We start from the raw sequence: 16,484 nt of genomic DNA on the forward strand, positions 1-16,484 counted from the left end.
CCGCTGCCTGCTGCAGGAGTTGTGCCACGTCAGCCAATCGGCTCCTGCCCAGCCCTGGAAACGACACCTGTTAATCCCCCTCCCCCCAGGCTCACCTGAGTGCAGGTTAGGCAGGTGAAACGTCTCCCCGGAAACAGAGCAGAAGGCCCCACCTGCCCAGCCCTGCCTGCCCGCTCCATTGGATCCAGCACGTCTGTGGTTCTCGTGAGTGCCCCGTAGTCCTCCCACTCCCCCACCCGCCCCCCACTTCCTCCCACTGGCTCTTCCCCGAGAACCTCCATGCCACCCCCATCCTGGCCCTGCTGTCCCTGCACATCTGTGCAAGCACTTTCAGGCCAGCCCAGGGGAATGCTGGGACTGACTCCATGGCCCCGCCCATGGCCCCTTCTCCACCTCCCTTGGGGGCATTGGCACCTGCTCCACCCACCTGTGTGCTGGACAGCACCCACGGAGGGGTTAAAGAGAATGGGCACCTTGTCAAGGTGCAACAGGTGTACAACCACGCAGTCATATTCCTGTTATGGCCCAGGACGCGTTTCTTGTCTCGAGTTAGAAGGGTAACATCCTATTCGCAGATTCAGAAAGCACGCCTTCAGTCTATGCAGGCTCTTGGCCCCATGGAAGCTGACATGAAGATGTTAAATAACCCCTCCACTCTCAAGAAAACTGCCATTGTGCTCACTTCTCAGATAAAGAGGCCCAGCTCTAAGAGGTGAACTCATCGCCTTAGGGCTTCCTTGACCCTCCCCAGCCCCCTCTGGGCTCTGCAGGGCTCTGTGCTCACTGACCACACTTGTCACGGTAACAGACCTGCCTGCTCCAACTCCTGCTGCAAGCTGGGCTCCCGGGGAGCAGGGACCACATGTCTGTTTGATTTTCTGCCTGGTAGGAGTCGCACTGATTGTCCTCTAAAGAAGGTTACAGGAGAACCACCAGCAGGTCCCTCGCCCAGGTTCCCACTGTGGGAAGGCCTGGAGCTGAAGTTCAAACCCAGAGTCCTCCCTTTTCCTTTGCACCACTTGCAAGAATCCGAGGAGGATGGCATGGGAAGGAAGCAGTAGAGAAGAAGTGGGGGACAGGAAGACCAGTGGTGGGGGCAGGGGTGAGGAGGCAGGAGTGGCAGGGGGCCAGCGGAGAACCATGCAGAGGCAGAGTCCGGGTGGGGAACAGATGTGGAGGGAGGAGGAGTCAATCTGGTGGCTGAGAGGGTGGCAGTGCCAACTCTGAAGTAGGAGCACAAGAGGAGGAGCAGGTTTGGAGCAAGATGACGAGTTCGGGCTGGGACCTGTTGCATCAGACGTGGCTGTGGGACATCAGGATGACAACTGACGGGAGGGAGATCTGAGCTGGAGAGGGATTTGGGAACAGGTGGCTTCATCGCCAAAGTCCTGGCCGTAGGCTGTGAGACGAGATGGGACATGTGGGTGGCAGTGTGTTAGGGGTCAGATCTGAGCCCACAGAGAACGAGGAGACACAGCCGTGAGGCCAGTGGTTCCAGAAGGGTTAAGTCATGAGACCCCTCCCTCCCCACAGCTCCCCCCAGGAACCAGTGGTGACAGCTGAGGCCATGTGAGTAGATCCTGAATGAGGCTTTATCCGTGGCTGTTCGTCCCATCGTCCACCGTGGCACCAGCTCCCTCGGCCAGCCGGGATGGGACAGGCAACTGAGAGAGCCAGAGTCAAAGAGGTCAGGGGCTGGGCACGGGGATTCCCTGGAGGAGTGACAGGGGGTACCCTGGGGGGGGGGCATTGGAGAGCCATTCCCAAGGGGCAGTGCTGAGGAGGGGGCTTTCCCAGGGGCATTTCAAGGGACACTGGGAGGACTCTCAGGGACCTTCCCCAAGGCTCCCTGGTGAGACCATGAGACGCAGGTGGGCTGGGGAGGTAACACTGTGATCCTTCTCCGGCAGGTGATGGTGGCCAGCGCCTGGACTGTGACAGGAGTGGGGCTCTGGGCCTGTAGCCGCCAAGCAGGAGGTGGGGGCACCAGGCCATGACCTGCACCCTCTGACTCCTGACGCCGACCTTCTGCCCTGACCCCTGCCTGACCAAGCCATGACTGAACAAGAGGCTCATGCCCGGGTGGGCCGAGGGCTGCCCCCGGATGTGCTGGCGGAACAGGTGGAACTGTGGTGTTCCCAGCAGCCGCGGCGCTCGGCCCTCTGCTTCACCGTGGCCGTGGGGCTTGTGGCGGGCTGTGGGGCAGGTGGTGTGGCGCTGCTGTCCTCCACCAGCAGCCGCTCAGGTGAGTGGCGCCTGGCCACGGGCACCGTGCTCTGTCTGCTGGCCCTGCTGGTTCTGGTGAAGCAGCTGATGAGCTCGGCGGTGCAGGACATGAACTGCATCCGGCAGGCCCACCATGTGGCCCTGCTGCGCAGGGGCGGGGGCGCAGATGCCCTCGTGGTGCTGCTCAGTGGCCTCGTGCTGCTGGTCACCGGCCTCACCCTGGCTGGGCTGGCTGCCGCCCCTGCTCCTGCTCGGCCCCTGGCTGCCATGCTGTCTGTGGCCATTGCTCTGGCGGCCTTGGGCTCACTCTTGCTGCTGGGCTTGCTGCTCTACCAAGTGAGCGTGAGTGGACACTGCTTCTCCAGCCGTGCGGCCGCCCCCTCCAACCACAGCGGCCACCGTGGCGATGGCAGCGTCTTCAGCATCTCAGGACAGCTCTCTGCTGGTCAGCGCCACGAGACCACATCCAGCATCGCCAGCCTCATCTGAGGGAGCCAGAACCTCTGACCACGACCTGTCCCGACATCCCCAGAACTGTGCCAGGACAGGCACCCATGTGCGCGTGCATGGATGGCGAGTGTGTCTGTGTCCCCAGGGCCGTGTCAGCCCTTCTGTGGCGTGGCCTGACGTGGGATTAGGAGCCCACATGACCCACATATCCATGCCATGGAAGGTGAGCGTGTGCCTCTCTGGAAGGGTGCTTGTGTCTGTGGAGCTGCCTATGTCTGGGGCCTCTGTGCAGAGAAACATTTGAGGTCCCTGAAGATTTTTGACCCCTATTTCCTATGAGTTTCGTGTTTTATTGCCAGAGGACACATAGAGAGAGAGAGGGTGGGGGAGGGATAAAGCACCCCCCAATGGGAGTTGATCATGTGCAATCCCTCCTCCATTTTCCCATCCTGTTAGGGTTTAGGGCATGCACACACAAGCGCCCAGGGTATCTTTCACGCTGTTGGGGCTGGAACTCAAACCGCAGTGGCTCACATGGGATCTGGTTCCCATAACCACTAGACTACAGGGCCAGCCTTTGACTCCTATTTCAAACACCCCTCAAATCCAGCCTTAGCCTGTAACTCCGATCAGGAACTTCCATGGGGGTGGGGGGGCTCTGCAGCCCACCACAGAGACCGCACCAGTGACCGTTCGCCAAGGAGGGTAACTGGTGGCAAAGCAGGAAGAACACAGACTCTGAATGAGACAGGCCTGGACCCGAATCCCGCAGTGGGCGCTCCGCAGCGGGCCCTCGGGGCGGTGACTCAGCCTCTAGCCTCGGCCTCCCGAACACAGTCTACTGTGGGGATGGAACATCAGGTGTGGGGAAGGACTGGGTTCATGGTAGATGTGCAATAAAATGGGGGCTGCTATTGTCATTGTCATTGTCTCACCTCACCACTCACCTCTGAGACCCTCCTTCCCCGATCCCACACCCCACCCTGCAGCGTTCTAAACAGCGCCCTGAAGGCCTCAGCCTCTTAGGTAAAGAGGGAGCTTCAGCTTTGAGAAGGTGGTGGGTTTCCAGTCCCCATAAAAGTTGGGCGGGGGTGGGGGTGGGGACCTGAGCCCTTGGCATCGCTCTGCTGCTTCAAGGCGAGGCCTCACTGGGCTGTTATCCAGTGACCACACGTCTCCTTCGGCTGATTCCCTGCAGCGGGCGGGGAGGCTGCAGCCCCTGGTTCCACTTCTGAGGCCAGAACTCCCTGCATCTGTGTAGCTGCTGCCCCAGCAACCTGCTTCTGAGCTTCTGGGCATGGAGAGCCATTTCCTGCTGGCTCGCCCCTTCTGAGGCGAGCTGGGGCTCTTCCTGGAGTACAGGTCACTGTTTCATCACTTCCTGCTTCAAACCCTGTGGAGAGGCAGGAAAGGAGCCCGTCTCCCTAGAGACCTTCCCTAGCGCCTAGAGGCTCTGCAGAGAGCACTGCTTCTGGCAGGCAATGCTGTGAGCCATGTGTGCTGGGAAAACGCTGTGCTGCCGGGCAGGGAGAGGCATGCCATGTGTGCCAAGAAAACGCTGTGCTGCCGGGCAGGGAGAGGCAGGAAGCCACATGGGAAGACCCAGGAGAGGACAGAGCAGGTCCGAGCACAGAAATGTCTCCCCTGGGGTCCCAGGGGTGCCTCATGCTCGACACAGGCACACCGAATGCTCTCCACTCCGTCTTGAACGAGCTCCACCGTCCACTCTGGCATCCAGGCTAGAGAGCTCACAGCATCCCAGACGGCACCTCCCCTGTCTCCGCCCCTCTGTCTGTACACCAGCTCTGCCCAGTTCCCTTATAAGCATATGTCTGATCATCCGTGTCCTCATGCGCGCTGTCTGGACCAAGGGAGCCCCTTCATCTTTGCCTGGATTGTCCAGCAGCCTCCTTACTCTCCTCCCCACCTGTGCTCTCTTCTCTGTTCTTTTGATTTTGCCAGGGGGTGTGTACTCAGCAGAGAGAGACAGCGAGAGGGAGAGAGGGAAAGTGAAGCAGTGCTGCCAGAGGGTGTGTACTCAGCAGAGAGACACGGCGAGAGGGAGAGAGGGAAAGTGAAGCAGTGCCACCACCACCACCCCATGGTCACAACACAATCCTTTCTCCTCCATTTCTCCTTCTGGGATCGTGGGCATGCATGCTCACGCACCACATGCATGTTTCTCAGGGCACCTGACCTGGGACGTGAACCTCACAGTCAGCCACAGTCAGCCACGTGGGATCCAGCAGCCCAGCCACCACACCTCGGGCCGGCCCACTCTTCTTAATTCACCTCTCCCTTCTCATACACACACATTCACTTGAGCCAGAGTGATCGTCCTAAAACTAAAACATCTGCTTTTTTTCTTTTTCAATTATTTATTTAATTTTGTTTATTCATTCATTTATTTTAATTTGGCCAGGGAGAAACAGAGAGAGAGAGAGAAAAGGAAAGTGAGAAAGCAAGCCACCAAGTCCAGGACTCAACTGCGTTCGGCCATGTGGGAGTGTCCAGCACCTTAATCACTACACCACCTGCTGCCCCCCAAAAAACATCTGCTTTAAAATCTCTCTGACCCAGCTGTGGTGGCACAGGTGGTAGAATGCTACTGTGCAATGCTAGGGCCACATGGAAGTCCTGGGTTCGGATCCTGGGCCAGCCTGACCAGCCAGTTGGAGAACTGGGGCAGGAGGACCACTACATGGCAGGACTCTGGTCAAAGGTACCTGTCTCTCTCTATCTCTTTATCCTCCACCCCAATCATTAAAAAAATAATGAACAATAATAATGATGATCTTGGGCCAGGTGGTGGTGTAGAAATTAAGGCAATAGATCCCACATAGCCAACTACGCAGCTCAAAACCAGACCCGGCAGCTTGAAAAACATGCCGAGCGCATGCACGTGCATGCCTAAAATCTCAAGAGGAGAACAGGAAAGGAATTGAGGTGACCATCCCCCCGGGGGTGATTTCTCATTCCCCCAATCTCTCTCTAGTGAGTGCATGTACCCTTTAGCAAATTAAATATATATATTTGGGAGGGGAAAAACTTCTTTCTGTGGCTTCCACCTCTTATAGGCTCTTTGTTTTTTATTTTTTATTTTTTGGAGAGGTTTTTGCTATAGGGCACATGAGCTCTCCAGAAAGACAGAGAAAGACAGGGAGATAGAAAGCGAGAAATCACCCCCAGGGGGATGGCTATGCCGCAATCCCTTCTCCTCCGTTCTCTTCTCGGGATCTTGGGCACACACGCACATGTGCCCAGCGTGAGTTTAAGCCACCGGGTCCGGGACTCGAACCGCAGTCAACTACATGAGAGTTCAGCGACATAGCCATTACACTAACTGCTGGTCCCTTATAGGCTCTTTAACATGCTCTAGTCTCGCCCTCCTCTCGACCACCTGAGCCATCACAGTAAAGGGTGTCCATGAATTCTGGGGAGTCACATCTCTGGGGAGCATCCCTGACCCTCCCCCATTTGCTATGCCTTAGCACTCTCAGATGGGACCCAGCCTGCGATCCTTCTTCATGGGCCTATCTGCTTCATCAGGAGGTGAGCTTGCCCGGCAGGCTTTGGGTCTGGCTCCTCTGTGTATCCCTAGTTCCCAGCATGGGCCTGATGCAGAGTAGGTGCCTTGTTGGGTGCATGAGGGACTCTAGCTTGCAATGTGTGCAAAGACCAGGGAGAGACCCACCTCTCACTGGGAAGGGTAGGGGAGTTAGGCCCCTGTCCAGCAGTGGCCCTGAACCTGCACCTCCTGCGCCCTGGGCTCTCTACCCCCAGAAACTCTCTCTTTGGGGCTCCCAAGAGGACTGTGCCACTATTACCAACTCCTGGGCCACCAGAGGCCACAGAACCCCTTGCCGACCTGTAATGTGAGGAAAATTCCCTTTCGTTTCAGCTGAGACAGAGTTAGACTCTTTGACAATATTTCTTTTAAGAAACTAAAGGAAAACAGAAGCACAGATACCTATAAATGGGGGGAAGGTCCCCAGTGCAAACATCCACCTGAGCTCCTGGGAAGGATACAAGATGGAGAATATGGCCAGTGCCCCAAAGGCCAAGTCACAGGATGGTGGAGGTCAACACACCCAACCACAGCAGGAGCCAGTGAGAGCTCGGTGGGGCACAGGCAGGGCGGGAACAGCCCTCCCTCCCCCCAATCACTGAGGCAGGCTTCCCCAACCTTCCGCCTTCAGCTCACCTGCTCAGATCCTTCGCCAAGGCCCTGTGGTGTACCCTCGTAACCGGTGGTCACTGGCCTCTGCTCTCTCCCTGAACTGCCTCTCCTGGCTCCACCTCCCTACCAGCTGGTAAAGATTCTGGGGTCCATCATTTCATTCTCCCCTTGACAGGTCCTGCAATGCCTGAGTCCCCTGCCCTTCCGTCCTAAGCCCCCATGGGCGGGTCCACGTGTCTTCTGCCCCTGCCCTGCCCCAGCGGTGATCGGACGCTGGACAAGCCCAGCCAGGCAGCCTGGCCTGACTGTGGCTGAACCTCCACCGGGTTCCACTGCCTTTCCCTGGTCAGCTCTGGCTCCACTCAGGTTCTCTCTGCACCCTGCCAGTCGGCGCGCCCTCCCGCGGGCTCACCCCCACCCCACTGCTCTGTACAGATAGCACACGGCTTAGACACTGGCTTCAGGAGGAAGTGAGAGCCTGCCCGGGCGCTCCATTCCCTGGCTCCCACCAAATCTCTGCTCCTGTTTGTCAAATGACCTTGTCAGTGCAGCTAAAGAATTTGGACTCTAACCTCAGGACACTGACCTATGTGGGAAGATTTAATCAGGGAGTGCTGTGACCAGAATAGGATTTGGACTGGGCTGGCTGCTGTGTGGAGCTGGGGACTGACCTTAGGAGAAAATCAAGGAGAAATGGCCAAACAGCCCCAGCCCATGTCAGCTGGCCAACCTCGGGACACTGGGCAGTGTCCCAGAAAGAAGGACCAGCACGAAGAAGGACTCAGAGGCAAGAGGACTTGGCCCCTTGGAGGAGCTGCTAAGGGCTTATATGGCTGGAAAGGAGCACTGGGCCAGTCCCAGGGCAAGCGGGCTAGTTTCTCTCGGCCAAGAGGGGGCAGCACCGGGTTCTCAGAGGAGGAATGGCCTGGTCAGAATTGTTTTTGGATAATCCCTCCACGCACAGCACTGAAAACTGGAAGGAGCAGAGCAGAGCCTGAAAAATCAGTGCATAGTCCAGACAAGAGACGATGGGGGTGTAGACAAGGGGCTATTTCTCTAGCGAGTGTATGTGCCCTATAGCAAAAAAAAAAAAACAACTAAAACTCTGGGACCAGCAGTTGGCATAATGGCTATGTCGCTGGACTCCCATGTAGTTGACCACGGTTCGAGTCTGGACCCGTGGCTTAAACTCATGCCAGGCGTGTGTGTGCGTGCCCAAGATCCCAAGAGGAGAATGGAGGAGAAGGGATTGCGGTGTGGCCACCCGCCCCCCCTGGGGGGGGGATGATTTCTCGCTTTCTGTCTCTCTGTCTCTCTCTCTCTTTCTGGCGAGCACATGCACCCCATAGCAAAAACCTCTAAAAAAAAAAGACAAAAATAAACAAACAAACAAAAAAATACTCAAACTCAAAATGAAGAAAGAAATAATTGTAAACAAACAAAAAAAAAAACTCAAACTCAAAATGAAGAAAGAAATAATTGAGCTAGAGTAAAGGAAAATCTCTCAGCACCAGGACCCAGGGCACAGATGGCAGGCTGTAGCCTACAGCTCTCTTTGACGGGAAAGAAGGAAGACTAGATCCAGGTGACTTTGTAAGGGTTTATTTGGTATGTTGGTTGTTTTTATGGAGAGATTTTTGCTATAGGGTTCACCCGCCCCGTGGGGGGGTGGAGAGGGGGCGGGAATGGCCACACCGCAATCCCTTCTCCTCCTTTTTCCTCTCGGGATTCTGAGCATGCATGCACACATACCCAGTATGTTTTAACCTGCCAGGTCCAGGACTCGAACCACAATCGACTACATGGGAGTCTAGTGACATAATCATTTGCTGGTCCCAAATTTGAGAATCTGTAGCCGCAAATGGAAGAAGGTCCTGACCAACAGTTGTATTCTCCAAGGTAGAGGCTGCTTTAGAGCCTACTCTAGAGAGGGGAGAGGGTTCTGGCCAAGAAAACAACAGGATTCCTGGGAGCTCAGAGAGCCCACGTGAGGAGGATGGGGAGCAGGAGTTGCCAGGGCCTGGATGATGGTGAGGTTTACTTTACAGTGTACACCGGCCAGATGTGGGTACCAGGAGCGGTTGGCCACAGGATGGCGTTTCCAGCAGTGAGCAGTGGTGAGACCATGGGGCCAGTGAGTTGAAGATATTGATAAGAGAGAGGCTGCCATAATGGCCCCCGGAATGGAAACTGGTATTGGGTGAAGAGATAGAACAAGAGGGCCTGGCGGAGAGACAGGCTGAGTGGTCTGAGCTAGAGGACCCATCGGGGGCAGGTGAGGTAGACAGAGAGAACTCGACCCATGTCACTCCAGGGCTAAACAGTCAAACTAGGTTCTCAGCCATGCCACGTGGATACTGGACACTGGAAGAATATGTTCTAGAAACTGCACATCTGGTCTAGTCAGGGGGACCGCCTGCCTTCTAGAGACGCTCGGGTATTTCTACGGAAGCTTTCTCCAGGCCCCAGGAAACCTGCACCTGCTTCCCTCATGCTCAGCTTCTGGCACAAGGACACAGGCCGCCCTTCTAGACTGTTCTCCAGGGCCTGTGAAACTTCCCTGAGCACAGGGGAGTCTTTACCTCCTATCTCCACTCTCTCTTCGGAAGTCACCTCAGGGACCTGGAGGGCGCCACAGGCTGAAGACCAGGTCTCGGCAGGATGGGACATAGCCATCTACCCCCAGAGCCTTTTCCCTAAAACCTGGGGCTGGCACCTTGAAATGTCTTGGCCCCCATTTGCTCAAGGAGTGGGAAGAAGGAACTGACCCAGGGAAGGTGGGAATAAGGTCCATCAACAGAGAGGGCCCCTTGCGGGGTCTGCGTCACCATTACTTGGGGTGAGATACAGGCTCTGGCGGCCGAGGTAGGCCAACTGCATTAACTCGTTCAAGCCTGAACTTCTCAAACTATAAAATGGGGTTGCCTGCCCAGCAAGGCTGTTCTAAGAAAGTGCTAGAACAGCCTCCAGTGCAGCTGCTGCTGCTGCTGCTGCTATTCGTTTTGTAATTACATCCTACAGCATCAGAAATTCGAATTCAAATTCTTTGATGTCTCGATCAGAGCTTCCCACCTGCATTCTGGGCACCAGCTATGTTCACATCCCCAGCACAGAAGTAGAGGAGGAAGGGGGAGGTCTGGCAGGCTTCCCCTAGGGATCCACACGGGTTACCCCTTACCAGGAGGGACTGCCCTAGGGGTGCCCCAGGGATACAGCCAACACTGCAGAGCACTAGCTCCGCCCTTTGCTACACACATAACTCGTTTAATCCTCCCAACCACCACGGGAGCTAAGCACTACTATGATCTCATTTTACCGAGAAGTTGGAGCACTGAGGGGTTAGGTAACATGCCTAAGGTCACACAGCACGCAGATGGCAGAGTTGGGATTTGAACCCAGGTAACCTGTGCTCGTAGCTCACTCTGCTACTTTGCTAGGATGCTGCTGGAGTTTCTAAACTTTGTGTCTGTGGCTTTCTGTGACGCCCACGTTTGGCCTCCACACAGGACCAGGGGTGTGGTCTTGCCTTGGGAGGCAGCAGGAAGCTGGGTTATCCTCCACAGTCAGGTCTGGGTTGGGGTACCCAGGGCAGAATAGGTCACGACAGCTGCTGAGGAATGGAGGACAAGGTGCAGGGCTGGGGACAGAGGCCAGCGGGGGCCATGACCCGAAGCCAGAAGAGGATGGACCAGTGAGGCTGTCTGACTGGGCCCAGGCCTCCCATCATCTCAGCACCTGCCTCAAGCCTGTGGACCCAGGTCTTGCTCCTCTTTGCACCAGGGCCAGGCACGTGGAATGCAGTGGGACTTGAAGGACTCTGAGGACTTGAAGGAGGCCTTGAAGGACAGACTGCATGGTTCTTGTGACCCCAAGCCCTGTTTAGCCAGCCTGGACAGCCAGCGGCAGGTTTCCAAAGGAAGCCCCAGCTCTCGGACCTTTTGGGAAAGGCTCAGGAAAGCAACTGCTAGTCTGGGACCCAGCCCTTTCTCCTGAATCCCTCGGAGTTCTGACTCAGGTCCCAAAGAGTGTATGAAAACAGGGACAGCTGAGCTGTTCTGCTGCTCGGAACTATGCACAGGGTGGCCCCTCTGCAGTGGGAGTCGGGGACACCAGGCAGGGACAGGCCGCATGCATTTGCACACCTCTGGGTGTCGGGCTGGGCGGCCTCTGCTCCTCCTAGGCCAAGAAGGCTGGACCCTCCCTAGATGCCGAGACGATTGCTGGGTTGGGGCCTTGCAAGTCGGGCTCCTCTCCTCTCTGGCTGCTCCCACCCAGTCTTCCCTGCCAGACCCTCCTCTGCCAACAGTCCCTGAGATGTGACCCCTCAGTCCTCAGTGCCTCCTCTTGCTCACTCTGCCCCCCGCTGGTGGTCTTACTCACTCGGGCTCTCACTGCTGTTCCCAAGCCATGTCTACAGACTGGCCTTCTCCTTTGTGAGTTCAGCTGTCCCTGGGCATTTTCTGCTGGAAATCCCACAGCCAACCTTCCCAATGTTGGGGATTCTCTGAATCCCCACCCCCCACCAAGCCGGAAACCAAGGTGGGTTTGCAGATGCCATCCCTGGTTCAAAGGCAAGGGGTCCTGTCAGCGGCCCGCTTCCTCTCTCTGGAATCTCGATTCTCTGCCCCATCCTAGTCAGGTCTTGCCACCTCTGTCCATTTCTCTCCTCCGATCTGTCTCTGCACAGCAGCCAGAATGACTTCTATCACAATTATGTCACTCCCTCGCTAAAAAAGTCCCCAGGGAGCCTTGCTTGTCCTCAGGTTGAGGTGGGACCTCTGTACCTTGGCCTCCAAGGCCCTGACTGACTCAGTCCACTCTTGGGCTTCCTCGCTGACATCGTGACCCTCAGACGCCAGCCTCCAGCCCTTCTTTGTTTTATTTTTGAGAGAGAAAGAGAGAGATTTGCTATAGGATGCATGTGCTCAACAGAGAGGCAGAAAGCAAGAAGCCATCCCCCAGGAGGATGGCCACGCTGCAATCTCTTCTCTGTTCTCCTCCTGGGTTCTTGGGCACGCACAGACAGCTGATGTATTTCAAGTCACTGGAGTCGGAACTCGAACCACCGTCGGCCACGTGGGAGTCCAGTGATGTAACGTTACGCCATCTGCTGGCCCGTCAGCTTTCTCAGCTTCATGCCTTGTCCTCAAGCCCCCTCACTACACGAGCCCTCCCTCTGTTCCCTTCTTCCTCAAAGGCTGGAACTGCGTCCAATGGACACACGGGGGCTGGGGACTGGCTCATGAGGTCTGCCCTTGTCTAGGAAGGGTCTGGAACAAACAGCTGGGCTCTCTGAACCATGGCTGTGTCGGGAATAAACAGCTGGGCTCCCCAAACCACAACTGTGCTGCGGGACCCAGCTCCAGGCATAGCCGATCGGCCAGTGGCGGATACTTGGCTCACAACTCCGGTAAAACCTTCCACGTTCGTCTCTGCTCCCTCACCTTGCACCTATTCATTCTCAGCCCACAGTGATCAGACAAATCCAACACATGGATTTATTTAGGATCTGCCCTGATAAGGCACAGCCCGGGGCCTCAGAGAGCTCACGGCCTAGCAGTGGGGACAGGCACAGCAAGGGTAAGCATAAACTAGGACAAAGATGAAAATGAAATGTGGCCAGGGCCATATCGGAGGAACTCTCAGGGTGTTACTAGGGAGAAGGACTCACAGAAGGCATCCTGGAGGAAGTGCCATCCTCAACAGCGACTTCCAGATGTGAGTGATAAATCTCAATTCAAGTGAAATAAAAATGAGCAACGACTTTTTACTTTTATTCGAAGTGAAAACAGACGCATTCATCCCTGTGAAAAACACATCATAGCCAGATTACCACATTTATCGAAAGGAAAAGATTTCAGAGAGAAACTGGGCGCTGGTCTCCCAAATGTTATCACCTGGGCCCATGTGACATGCCCGCGGGTCGGCAAGGCACCTGGGGCCAAGGGACCAGGTTTTCATCCCCGTTTGATCTGTCCCGATCAGACCACCATCACGAGGATTTAGGAGAAAGATAGGCTAGGCACGGGGACCAACGTGAGCAAAAGTGCATGGAGAGACAGCGTGGGGCGTGGAGAATAAGAAATACTTAGTTAAGCCGGGAGTAAAGTAGGGGAAGGCAAGAGAGGAAGCCAAGAGACCAGGAGAACCTGATTTCCACACTCAGGCCTTTAACCTGAAAACAGCAGGGAGCCATGGAGGGTTATTGAGCACGAGAGGGCCATTGTCACTGTGGTGGCTAGTGGCAGGGACTAGGGAGTTGTCTCCCTCTGGCCACCTCTGTCCCTGAGGCTGGAGGCTCCCATGTAGGAACTACTGTCAAGGCATGGAGGGACAATATCCAAAGCTGGTGACTCAGAGGGAAAACTGGTGCCTGCTACCTCCCGTCCCCACCTCGCCAGTCCCCGGCTGAATGTAATTGTCCTCGATGAAGCCATCATCATCCTCGTCTTCGCCCACCTCTGGGCAGCTCCCCCTCCCTGACCTGGGCAGCGGGCGGTGCTGGTAGCTGGCGCGGTACTGGCGGCAGAAGTGGCATTTGGCAGCAAGTGCAATGAGGAGAGAGAGGACCACGGCCCCCACCACAACCCCAACCAGCACAGGCCATGCCCGCGCCCCAGTGCCTGGTCCAGGGGTCATGGCCGATGCTGTAGGGAGCTCCGAGGGCCCCATGAGAGCTGCAGAGAAAGGGACACAGCATTATGGGTGGGCCCCAGATGGGCCTCCTAGGGAAAACAGAGGGGTACAGGCAGGGCCTTCCCCAACCCCAGTGCTAAAGGGACCCCACGGTCCCCTCGGCCCCCCTCCCACCAGCACTCACTTTGGTTTGTCGCAGTCATGGAGGGGCCCAACAACTCCAATGAGCCTCAGCCTTCGCCAGGAAGAGCCCTGGCTCCAAAGAGACCCCCAGATGCCAGGCAGCCCGTGGGCACGAGGCCTGGAAATACACACAGGTGCAGGGGTCAGGCTTGGCCACAGGTGCACGTTCTGGGCACACCCACAGCCGTGTCAGGGTGCTGCACACACACCAGGGCTGGACAACTGTGACGGACAACTGACCGTCGTGGTTGTCCACTGAAAAGAAACAAGCTGAACACATGGGAACCGGGTGCTTGTTCTTGCTTTCTTTTTCTTACAGGGCATGCACTCACCGGGGAGACTGAGAGAGAGAGAAAGTGAGAAATTACCCCTTGGGGGTATGGCCGCACCACAATCCCTTCTCCACTCTCGTCTCGGGGGGGCACACATGAGCATGCATCCATCGTGATTTTCAAGGGACTGAATCCGAGACTCAAAGCACAAAGCTGGCCATGTGGGATTCGGCACCTCAACCTCCATGCTACCTAATAGCCCCCAAATTGGCTACTGGTAAGGGAACATTGCAGAGCCTAGCTCTAGAAGCAGCTAAAAACATAAATAAATCCTAGAACTTACTGAGCACTCCTTGTGACTTGGGCACCAGGCCATTACTCACAGAACTCCACGATGCGGGTATCAACGAGATTCCCACTATTATTGATGAGGACTCTGAGGCTGAGCAAGGTGGACTGACTCAAGCGAAGGTTCAGGACTAGAACCCAGGTCTCTAACACCAGAGCCCAGACCCCATCCTCTTGCCTTGGTAAGCCAAGGACAGAAAGTAGGGGCAGAGGCCCGTCCCAGCTCCAGAGGGTGGATAACTGCAATTGCTTGGAGTTACCCAACCGAAGTGGAGACCACACAACGGAAGACTGCAAGGCTCCCCCAGGACAGCGGCCCCAGACACGGCCCTAGCACTACTCACCTCTACCCTCAGCCCTTCCAGCAAATCTCTGTCCCTCCACCTCTCCCTGCAGCAGGCACACACCCTGCCCCAGAGGGAGGCTCGCAGGATGACACAGGCAGAGGAGAATCACCATGGGCTCAGGGCACCTTGAGGAGGAGCCCAGAATTAAGGGAGTAGCTGGGCTATTAAGATCACCTGGACTCAGGAGCTCCGGGGGAGAGCACCTGAATCAGAGAGCCCGCGGAGGGGCACCTGGATCTGCTGTCTGGGGCTGAGCACCGACGCTAGGGGTTGAAGAGTACCTGCAAACAAGGCACCTGGACCAGAGGAGGCCCCGGGATGGGCAGCCTGGCTAGGGGAGGACTGGGAGAGAGGCCCTAGTTCAGGGGCATGGACATGACCATGCCCTCGCCCACCCACAGAGCCCCAGTAGCTCGCCCTCCAGTGTTTCTGGACAAAGCTGCCCTTCACCCTGCACTCCCACTACCACTGCAGCCTTGGCCACCTCCACCCTGCGCCTGGGTTCCTGCTGTAATCTCCTACCTGGCCTCTCCCCACCTAGGCCATCCCCCAGAACCAGGAGCCTAAGCCACATCCGACCCATCACTCACTGCTTAAATGCCCTCTGGAGCTCCCCACACCCTCAGGGCTGCCTGTAGATTCCTCCATGTTCTCCAAGGCCTCAGTCCTGCATGTGGCCCTCCCCCATAAGCTTCTTCCTCTTCTCCATCCCTCCCCCATGGGACAGATGGACACACCCTCTTCCCGACCCACCCACTCTCTTGCTCCCCGTCCACCGCCTCCTCAGTTTTCTGGGCCCCATCTCTCAAGGCCAGATCAGACCACACCTGTCCACGAGGCTGTCTCCGGTCCCTCTGCATGACCCCCTTCACCGTCCTGCCAGTCAGTCACCTCACTAGACAGGCAGCCGCCTGCGGGCAAGGACACTAAGGAACCTACACCTTGGCTGAGAGCTGGCCTCTCAGTGCTTCGCGCCTCGAGATGAGGGAGGAGGGGCGCCGAGAGAGGGTTGCACTGGCCAGGACAGGGCTGCCCATTCACGCCTTAGCAAGCTTCATCGGTGGCGGACCACGGGGTGGGGGACCAGGGGGTGGGGGTGGGGGCCTAGGCACTAAGTCCTAGAAATCGGGAATTTGTTAAATTGGAATGAAGTGAACCATTCAGTGTTTCTAGGTTTTACTTCTAGTCCTTCTCTGTCCTGTCCCATGACTTCTTCCCAAGGACACACACATAGGCACACATACACATGTACACACACACTCACCTTCTTAGGGTACATATACACTCCCCCAAAAGGCCTCTGAACTCATAGCCCACACTGGCCTGCCCAGCCCCCTCCCCACAAACACACCCCACCCTCTCAGGTCACACTCTCCTACACACACACACACACACACACACACCCCTATGTGCACAAATACATACAGCCCATCCTGCATGTAGCTTCTTGCTCCAAGAGCCCCTGAGGATCTGTGTAGACCCCCCTCCTGGACCCCTCCCCCAGTGTCTCTCCCTCTGCTCCCACCTTCAGAAACTGTGCACAGTCCGTGGAGACAGCTTCCGGCTGGGCCGCACAACCTGGACAGGTGGGCGGGCCAGAGCTGCCGCTTGACTCACCTGGGGAGGCGGTGGGCGGAGCTGAAGCTGCAAGTGAGGGTGGAGGGCCGGCAGACTCATTCTACATCTTCCCAAGCTGGTGCCAAAAACCCTAAGGGTTCAGGCCTTACCTCACCCCCAGTGCAGGGGGTGGTGGTACAACTGGGGTCCAGCGAGGGGTCCACCGGCCCTGGAAAGGACAGACACCTCCGCAGGCAGCTGTGCAGGCCAGGGCCCTAATAAACA

The 16,484-nt window shown here is 56.7% G+C and overlaps 2 protein-coding genes across 7 annotated transcripts; one reads left to right on the plus strand and one right to left on the minus strand.

The window, feature by feature from the left end:
* The first annotated feature begins 59 nt into the window (after positions 1-59).
* On the plus strand, positions 60-3,087 carry TMEM125 (transmembrane protein 125). 2 transcript variants are annotated; one of them, XM_006153733.3, is made up of 3 exons: positions 60-204; positions 1,534-1,687; positions 1,911-3,087. In XM_006153733.3, exon 3 carries the CDS (start codon positions 2,056-2,058, stop codon positions 2,713-2,715), a length of 660 nt encoding a protein of 219 aa, XP_006153795.1. In that variant the 5' UTR covers positions 60-204; positions 1,534-1,687; positions 1,911-2,055; the 3' UTR covers positions 2,716-3,087. The 2 variants fall into 2 exon arrangements, with proteins under 2 accessions (XP_006153795.1, XP_006153796.1); XM_006153734.3 differs by lacking the exon at positions 60-204 and adding an exon at positions 1,182-1,252.
* A 9,528-nt stretch (positions 3,088-12,615) lies between these two features.
* On the minus strand, positions 12,616-16,484 carry CUNH1orf210 (chromosome unknown C1orf210 homolog). Of its 5 annotated transcripts, XM_006153739.2 has the most exons (4): positions 16,168-16,183; positions 13,916-14,015; positions 13,677-13,793; positions 12,616-13,533 (listed from the first exon to the last, which is right to left on the minus strand). In XM_006153739.2, the coding sequence occupies exons 3-4, from the start codon at positions 13,693-13,695 to the stop codon at positions 13,211-13,213; spliced, it is 342 nt and encodes a 113-aa protein (XP_006153801.1). In that variant the 5' UTR covers positions 13,696-13,793; positions 13,916-14,015; positions 16,168-16,183; the 3' UTR covers positions 12,616-13,210. The 5 variants fall into 5 exon arrangements, with proteins under 5 accessions (XP_006153801.1, XP_006153799.1, XP_006153797.1 ...); XM_006153737.2 differs by lacking the exons at positions 13,916-14,015; positions 16,168-16,183 and adding an exon at positions 16,260-16,484; XM_006153735.2 differs by lacking the exon at positions 13,916-14,015 and having other exon boundaries at positions 16,168-16,222.

This window comes from Tupaia chinensis, unplaced genomic scaffold, assembly GCF_000334495.1.
Source record: "Tupaia chinensis unplaced genomic scaffold, TupChi_1.0 Scaffold000387_1, whole genome shotgun sequence".
NCBI lineage: Eukaryota > Metazoa > Chordata > Mammalia > Scandentia > Tupaiidae > Tupaia > Tupaia belangeri.

Bases quoted from the DNA above. Each gene is read 5' to 3' on its own strand.
- TMEM125 (XM_006153733.3), top strand. From the start codon at position 2,056: ATGACTGAACAAGAGGCTCATGCCCGGGTGGGCCGAGGGCTGCCCCCG.